We start from the raw sequence: 9,098 nt of genomic DNA, 5'->3' as shown, positions 1-9,098 counted from the left end.
TGCAGATGTGGGGGTGGGGGGGTGTAGCTTGCTCTTGGCTTACTCTTCCCTTCTTGCTACAGCTTCTTATTGGTTCTGCTCTCCTCTCATCCCAGTGCCCCAGATGTTATTTGCCTACCTTTTGGGTTTCTTCTTTTCTTGAAAGTTGTTTCACTCTGTCTCCTTGTTAATTCTTTCATTTCTGTATTCATTTTGTGGTGATATTTTAATCTTGGTCGGAGAAGATTGTCATGGTGGCTCTGGATTATTCTGCCATCTTGGCTCCACCCCCAGAACCAGGAGCATTCATTTTTTACTTTGTATCCCCAACACCTAGAAGAGTGCCTGGCTTTCATTAAAGGTTCAGTTCAATTTAACAATCATTGTTTTTTAATTAATTACCTCATACATGCCAGGCATTGTACTAGGTGAGGGATATTAATTGAATATTTATCAAAGGACCAACAATCCTATCCCTATAAGAAGCAAAATCAAATGGCCTGATAAGCATCCCCTCTGAAGAATTTATCAAGTAACCCATCTCCAGCTGCCTTTAAAGAAGGCTTTCCCCACCTTGGAGGATCATGGGCATTATTCTTCCTTTTTTAAAATAATTGAGAGGAATGTGAGGTAGAAACTGGCCTTGTTCAAAATCATACAACCACCCAGGGGCAAAGATACAATTAGAATTTTATGGCCCAACATTTCAGCTTCTTGCTTAGCATCCTGAACCTGGCTACTTTTTAGAGATTGAAGCTGCCTCCTTTTGAAGGGCACTGACTACTTTCCCAGATACTGAGGGCTGACCTGTTGGTGGACGCAATGTAATCACTCCTCTCTCTCTGGACCTTGTCTCCTACCAGGACAAAACTGCAATTAAAAGAGGAAAACGCACCCACTTATTTTTCCCAGACTGGAGCCCAACTCTGGAGAAATACTCTGACTTTAATCAAAAAAGATTTTATTGATGAAAGTGTCTCTGCTGCTCTCTTATTTCCAGCTAAACTGCAAGTCCTGCATACTAATAAAGCCTCCTGAGAGGAGAAAACCTCAGCCCCCAGAGCTTCTAGGAAAGCTTAGCCAAGAGAAGAGATGAGAAGGGTGAGTTCACTTGCCAAACAGCCTCTTGAAGAGACCCTTGTGGATTTGGATGAGGTCTTCCTATACCCTCTCTCTGCCCCAACCCAAACACATTTTTCTTTCTCAATGAGAGAAGTCTATGAGTTTGAAAGACTGTAAATATTCAGCTGAGAACCAGTTGCTAAAAATCTATGTAATCCATCAAGTTTCTGTGTCCACTGAGTGATCTCAGAGAATGCACAGGACCGCTCTCTCAGCCATTGAGTTTGACAGAAGGGGATCAAGGCTTTCCAACCTCTCCCCATCCTCTGCTACAATGAAAAGCCACCTGGACCTGACTAGAGGGCAGAAGATCTCAGGTCAATGCCAACTCTGCCAAATGGTGGTTTTTACTGTAGAAATGCTCTTGACTTTGCTGAGCCTCAGTTTCTTCCTTTATAAAAGAGGGAGAAAAGGAATAAGTATTTACATAGTGCCTACTATATGCCAAACACTCTGAAAAGAGCTTTACCGATATTATTTCAGCCTTACAATAGATTTTTGGGTTAAAGACTATTACCTCTATTTTATAGTTGAGGAAACTGAGTCAGGGGTTCACTTGAAAATGGATTGGAATTTTATGCCTCCCTGATTCCAGGCCCAGTGCCATAACCCCCTTCTACCTCACTGCCTCTCCTAGGAATGAACATACTTAAGATGTCTACATCACTGAGGTTTTGAAAAGAAAGTACTTTGTAAGCCACAAGTCATGGGGTTATAGAAACTATTATTGTTGTTGTTGTTACTAAGCAATCTTGGTGTTTTATGAGTTACTTTGAAACATGACCATTTGACAGCTTTTCTTCTTCTCGTGACAAAATGATGTTTTCAACTCGAGTCTTTTAGTCTCTTTCTTTCAACAGTAAATGAGAAGCCAGACAAATGAGATTCTTAAGAACTTGCCATCTTTATTTTACATAGTGTTACCATACACATCTCATGCCAACGCACAGGAGGCAGATACAAACAAACTCACTGGCTTCTGTTATTCAGAGACACAGAGGAATAAATAAATAAGGGTGGGTAGACAGGGTCTTTTTTTTCTTTTTTTCCCCAGGAAACAAGACTTGATTTCTTTGGAACTGTACAAAATTTACACCATGAAGGGTAAGGGGTGACAGGGTCAGGAGCTTAGGGAGACGGGAGCTCAGAAGGCAAGCTCAGAGCAAGCTGGCCTCTGGGACCCTGCAGCCCTGACCCTGCTCCTGCTCAGGCGAACGCCTCTCTCCAGTGAGAAGTCTTGATAGGGCCTCTATCCATGTAGCTGACTGCAGGAGCACAGGGGGTATCACTCTCCTCTGTCTGGGGCACAGCCTACAAACAACCTCTGAAACCTGCCCAGCTTAGCTCAATGAATGAGTGATTGATGCCTTGGGCAATTCCCAGTGCTAGGATCATGAAATGAGCTATGTGCTTTCAATTTGTTTTCAATTGGTCCTATCAAGCAAGGTGGATGTGGATGGGGTGGCTTTGCTGAACTCTTTCCTCCCCAGCTTTTTTTGGTCTCAGTTACTGTGTCAGTGCCAATGGAACAACTGCCGGAAAAGGGGGGAAAAAAGCCATTGGACCAGTCTGAGAGAGAGTAAGCATGTGCCAGTGATGTGCTTTTTATTTAGCTTTCAGCATGCCCAAGCCCTTCAGCGGCAGGCAATAAAACAAAACTCATTTCCGCTTAATTGAATTCATCTTCATCTCACAGATTCCAACTTTTAAAGTGCAATGCTTCAACATGAGCCCCCATAGCCCTTCCAGCCTATCCGACTGTCTTGGGGTTGGCGGCAACATCTGTAGTGAGAACTGAGGTGTCGGGCAAGACCCGTGTGACCGTATGAGCAAGGACTCGCAGGGACCAGATAGCAGCCCCGTAGCTGGCATGAATAGCTTTTGTTCAAATCAGAAATCTTCTGTTGTTCGCCAGGCAGCAGATAGACATGGAAGTTTGTAGATGGTTTGAGTCTGAGTGTAGGATGTTGTTTTCCTTCCTACATATTCCTTATCTAATCATTCTCAGTGAACCCCTGGGCCAAGTTATCCCTTAGACTACTTCTTTCCCTTGTAGTTTGACTTATTTTTGGCAGATAGACCTAGATAACTTCTCTGTCCCTTGGCGTGTCCCTCCCTTTTTTAAAATAACTTCTACCACTGGAAACTCTCAGAGTTTTAATCAGCCTGGTGCGCGTATTCCATCTAGACTGTTAGCCAAGCCCTGAAGATGATGGGCACAAGTTAACTGCTCCCTTGGAGCCAAGAGCAGAGCCAAATACTGTGAATATTTTGGGAAGTTCTCCCTTTCATTTTTTAAAATCCAACCTATTGTGTGAGCAAGGAGGTGAACTGCCACAGAGCAACATTTTAGGCTCCAAAGGATAAGCTGCCAAGCCTTGGGGTTCTGCCTATGAGAGAACCCAGTCTTCTCTGATTATTAGCCCTTCCCCCAACTCCCTCCCTTTAAGTACAGAGGTTCTTAACCCGGGATCTAGGAACTTTAAAAAAAAAAAACATTTTGAGAACTATTTTGACTTAACTGGTTTCCTTTGAAATCCTATATAGTTTTTGAATTCAAAAACAACCTTCTGAGAACAGTTCCATAGGCTTCATCAGACTGCAAAACAAGACTAAGAACCCCATTCTAGAATAAATGGAAAAGGGAAATGAGAGCATTTGGATGGGCGTAAAGTGGGTGGCACTTTCCTGTCCATCTACAAAGGTAGCTCACCAAAAAGGGGATTTGTTTAAAAAACAAAAGCAACTCTGGGTATGCTTTGTTAATGGACCACCAACATGTGCTTCGAAGATTTCTTGAAAGGCAGAATGATTTCACCATGCAACCTAAATACATAGAACTATACCAGCTTATTCATTTTCCCTGCTCCTTTATGAGAATTTCTGAGCTCTAAAGGGAGAGCAAATAAAGGAAAATCAAGGAGCAGCCACAATGAACATGTTACCACCACAAATCATGCTGCAGGTCAAGACAGTCCTGCCTGAGCCCTCCTCACTTGCACCAGCTCCTCATGGCATTCCTGCGGGTCTACAGGGAGGAGGAGGGGAGCTGGGCAGGTGTGCAGAACTAACAAAGCTGTCAGCTTTCACTAAGTCTGATGTTGCTGTGGGGCTTGCTACTAAAAAAAAAATAATAATCACCAGTTGATTTCCTAAATTGTGCTAATTAGTTCTGGAAAGCATTGATCCTTAGGGCTTTAAAGGAAATCCCTGATGCCAGTGCTGAAGAAATCCCACTCATGGGGCTTTATTTTTAGCCCACACAATCTTTGCAACCTGCTGAGGATCAGGCAGGACATTCAGGGTTTCCACTCTTGCTGTATTCACTCAAAAGATGGTAGGCAGTTTTCTGTTTTATAAAAAGGGTGGGAGAGAGACAAAAGCCAGGTTCTACATTTCTTGGAAATTCCCAGGGTAATAGATATCATCAGCGTACATGGAATCTAAGGAAGAGTCTTCATTTGCAGCCCCCAAGATCCCTTGACTTGCCCTCCCCCTCCCCAGAAAACCCCAAACATGATCGCACATAGCCCCTGTGCTTAGAGAGCAAGTACTTACACATAGCTATGAACCACAGAAGCTGGCCATAGGTCATGGAGAGGACCTGCCTTCAGTAGGCACAAGGGCCCTGGGAAGAGGAGCCTTCAAAGAATACAGCCGCAAAGGAGAAACCTGCTTATTTCTCCATTTTAGACCAGGAATCCTTGACATGAAGTCTATAAAATGGAATTGGTTTGTTTTTTAGTGTTTGATAACTGCATTTTAATCTAATTGGTTACCTTTGTAACACGACATATTTTAGTGTATGCATTTAGAAAGCATTGGTCTGAGGAGGAATCCACAGGCTTCAAAAGGGCTACCTGACACAAAAAGGATTTAGACCTGGGCCTCCCTTATGTCTTTCCCCAGTCAGAGGACCATAGATCTAGAGCTGGAAGGGACCTACTACGCCATCTAGTCCAACCCCACCCTGCCATCTTACAGTTGAGGAACTTGAGGCCCAGAGAGACAAAGTGATTTGCCCAGGGTCAAATGAGAAACAAGCAACAGGGTCACTCAAGGCTGGGTCCTGAGATGCCACATTGAGCACACCTTGCCTCCCGAAGCCTTCAATGGAGACCCTGGCCCAGACAGTAAAAGCAGAATAGCCATTTTGAGAAGAGTCCTTCGCATCCTTGGTCCCCAGGTTCACATTGGACAAACCAGACCTTACTGGTTTCTTGTGGCTGGAGTACAGAGCAGGTCTGAAGCAGACAGAAATACCCCCTTCCCCCCTCACCACCATGATAGGGAGAACAGAGGGATGGGTTCCTTGCTTCTCCACCCTCATGAAGAATTTTAGCTTGCATATGAAAAGCTTTGTCATCTGTAGACAAGTCAGGCATCTGTAAGGGGCTGGCATTACCCCACAGTGCTGTCTACTATGGGCTGTGGATCTTATAAAGCAGGACCAGAGAACCCTAGAGATTCTTTTTTTTATTTCTACACCTAGCATACCTTTATCTAGAACAGGCCCAGGTATAATTCTAATGATATGTAGTACGACAGACCAGGGAACCCAAAAGAAATTGGCAAAATAGCAAGGCTTCTTTGGGTCTTTTTGATGTAATTACATGTAAGATTCCTGCCCCACTCCCTCCCCCCAGGAAATTTGAGATTTAGTTCCATTCTATCACTTTTAAGTTGTCGATCTAATTCTAACCTTTGATGAACCAATGTATATCTATGTGGAAGGTCCAGAATGACTCATTAGCACTGCAGAAGGCCTTTATGTTTTAAATGGGGGGGTTACCCCCAAGGGTACCCTGAAAGCTCAACTCCAAATGAACTCTAAACATAGTCTCTCTGCTTTGCTTCTCTGCATGACTGTCTTTCTAAGCAAACCTTATGCTAGTTGATACGGTTGAACAGACTACATTTTGGAATCTGCATCTTCACCAAGATTTATTTTCTCTGATTATCTTTCTACATTGTTGTCTCCATAGTTTAGCCTTTCATCATCTTTCTGATTTTCAGCCTGAATGTAGAGGAAGTAAAGTTAGCAAATAACATCACAATCAGGGAACAAAAATGTCCAGATGTCAATCAGGAGAATAGTCATTTCTCATCTCCAAAAGACAAGTCTAAGGTCATGTTCATGGGGTTGTTTTTTTAAATCAAGAATACACTGACATAAGTAGAGGGGAGATGTCATCTTTTCACACCAAAAATATGAGAAGTGCTTTTCTATCAAACATGGCAGTCATTGTTTCCAGTGACTTCAGGAACAGATGACTGTACTTCAAAATTTAGGTTTGGGTAAAGTTGGCCCAGAAAGCATTTTTAATTCAAGGGAGTTTGAGTCTGCTACTTCTGCTGCAAGAAGCTCATTTCCTAGTAAAGGCAATGATTTGGGAAGCATTCAATGAAAACACACCAGAGGAAGTGGAGTTCCCAAAGCAGTCATGGTGAATACGTGCTTCCAGGGTAATGACCAGCAAAGCCTGTAAGTGTGGGGAATGAAGGGAAGAACCAACAAGTCAGCATTCCTTAGAGCCCTAGTCATAGAGCCATACATTATCCATCCCCCACGGTGTTCCAGAGGGAATCCTCTGCTCCCACCAATTCCCCCACAGAACAATACCCTAGGATTATCACATCACAATCTTCCAGGAATCAGTAGAGGACTTCCATTGAAAATAATGGAAATTCATATTGGTGCATCTATTATCCATGAAAAGTCTATTTGTCTCTTGATACTTGAATGGACTCTCAAGCCAGAAGAATAAGCAGGGTGGGAAGCAGAGTCACTTAAAAAGGAGGATGATCCATTTCGTCAAGCCAGGAAGCTGGACTGGTTGGGAAGTCTGGGTAGCCAACACTGCTCCCTGTAGAGATATCCGAGGTAGGTCCCCCAGCCATCACTCTCAGTGTCTGGGTCACTCCCTGCCCTCCATGTGCAATGATTCCCAAATGGCTGTCCATTGTGTAATCCAGCCCATTGAGTAATGGAGTGTGGGATGGCAGGGATGATACGGAAGACGGAGACTGGGGAATTCCATAAGGGCTCCCATCCCTTAAGTCCTGATAGGATTGTCCTGTCCCATCCATGGAGAAGCTCCCATTCATTAACTGTCCGCCTGCAACGTCCCCCACATTGCCATAAATTCTATTGGTGTGGCCGAGATCTGAGAGAATCTGATCTTCTGTGGACAAAAGAATGGAGATTTAATGACGGACATCAGTCCCCCTGTAGCTGCCAGCTCTTCACAAGAGAGGAGAGCATGCTACAGAAAGAGAAGCACAAAGGAGCCCAGCTGCCACGCCGCAAAACGCCAGCCGGCAGTCGTTGGCAGTGGCCCACCATCCTACAGCCGACTTAACTCGAGGAGAACATTAAAATATCTACATGAGACACATCCCAGAGGCCGGAATAAACCCATCTAATTCTCCAAGTCCAAGTATTTGTGAAGCACCTACTAGGTGCCAAACACTGTGTTAGGCACTGGGGTGGGAGGGCCTGGTCCCCAAGGGGCCTTAGGAGTTCCAAAGTCACTGAAGATCTAGCCTAGAGCATCCTATTTTAGTGAAGCAGTAAAAACTATGGTCTCTACCTGCATCTTCCAGGAGAATATAAGAAGTTTCTTGAGGACAGGAACTGTTCCTATTTTGTCTGTCGTCTTGCACATAGCATTCACTTAATAAATGTTTGTTGAATTTGAGTTGGGAGCAGACGTAATTGAGTAGGAGAGCATCCCAAGCGCTGATGCCGGGAGGTCCTGCGCCTCAGCCTGACCCTCCACCCGAGGCTTGGAGCCTTCGTTGTCACACATGCCAATTGGCTTTTCCATCCCATTTACCTAAGCATGTTGTTACAAAATAAATACGGAGGCATCCCCGAAAGCAAATTCCCTGGCAATAAAAAGCAGTGCATTTAGGAAGCCGACTATTCCACAGGATCCCTCATGGTGTCAGCCCGGGCCCCCTCCCCAGCACGTTAGACCCTTCCCCTTGCCTGCCCCTGGTCCTGGCCCTATGGGGGGCTTGTTACAGCTCTTCCAGGGTCAGGAAGTATCTTAAGGTCCTGGCTTCCGTTGGTTAGGCACAGGGGAGAAAACACCATTCAGGTGCTGATAGTAAAAGCAGTCCAGGACCATTGTTAGATCTCAGTCAACAAGCATTTATTAAGTGTCTGCTGGGTACCAGGCACAGGACCAAGCACTCTGGATAAAAAGACATAAATGAAGCAGTCCCTGCTCTCAGGAGCGCACATTCTATGGAGAGAGACAACAGGTACATAGAAATGAATACAAAATATATACATCATAAATACAAGGTCATTTGGGAGAGGGGGTGGGATGCAGAAAAGACCCTGCGTGGTGAGCTCTCAGCTGAATTGTGAAGGAAACCAGGGCTCGTAGGAGGCAGCCATGAGGAGGGAGGGCACTCCGGCCATGGGGAATGGCCAATGCAAAGGCACAGAGACAGCCCATGGAGAGTCCTATGTGGAAAACAGCAAAAAGGCCAGTTTGGCTGGACAAAGAGTGAGTGGAGGAAAGCCGTGTGCAATGAGGCTGAAAGAATCAGGCTTGGGTTGGGAAAAGATTTCAAATGCCAAGCAGGGTGCTTTGTATTTGATCCTGAAGGTTCCAGGGAAACACGGTCCTTTATTGAGCAGCGGAGCCAATGTCACCTTGGGAGCCGTGTGGACAAAGGAGTAGAGGCTGGAAAACGGGATAATGGGAGGCTGTCGTGGTAGTCGAAGTGAGAAGTGGCAAGGGCCTGAACAAGGATGGTGGTGACCTTATGAATAAATAATAGCCCCCCCAAAAGCTGAGGGACCTTATCTCATACAGCCAGATATGGGCAGAACTAAGAGGAGACAAACTGGCAGAGGCGACAAGACACAGCCACTGGCTAGGAAATGGGGAGGGGAGGTTGAAGCAGATGGTGAACCTGCTGGCTGGAAAGACGGGGTGCCTTCAACAAAAAAATTGGCAAGTGGGCTGCGTTGTAGC

The 9,098-nt window shown here is 45.0% G+C and overlaps 1 protein-coding gene across 1 annotated transcript in view; it reads right to left on the bottom strand.

Moving 5' to 3' along the window:
• Positions 1 to 1,986: 1,986 nt before the first annotated feature.
• The window catches only part of LHX4 (LIM homeobox 4), a 72,404-nt gene continuing 65,292 nt past the window's right edge, over positions 1,987 to 9,098 (bottom strand). Inside the window, exon 6 of the mRNA XM_001374486.5 lies at positions 1,987 to 7,286. Within this exon, the coding sequence (XP_001374523.3) occupies positions 6,892 to 7,286 (395 nt within the window). The 3' untranslated portion in view covers positions 1,987 to 6,891. The remainder of the gene's footprint in view (positions 7,287 to 9,098) is intronic.

The sequence above is a fragment of the Monodelphis domestica genome, chromosome 2, assembly GCF_027887165.1.
Source record: "Monodelphis domestica isolate mMonDom1 chromosome 2, mMonDom1.pri, whole genome shotgun sequence".
Classification (NCBI taxonomy): domain Eukaryota; kingdom Metazoa; phylum Chordata; class Mammalia; order Didelphimorphia; family Didelphidae; genus Monodelphis; species Monodelphis domestica.
This window is presented reverse-complemented; position numbering and strand designations above follow the sequence as displayed.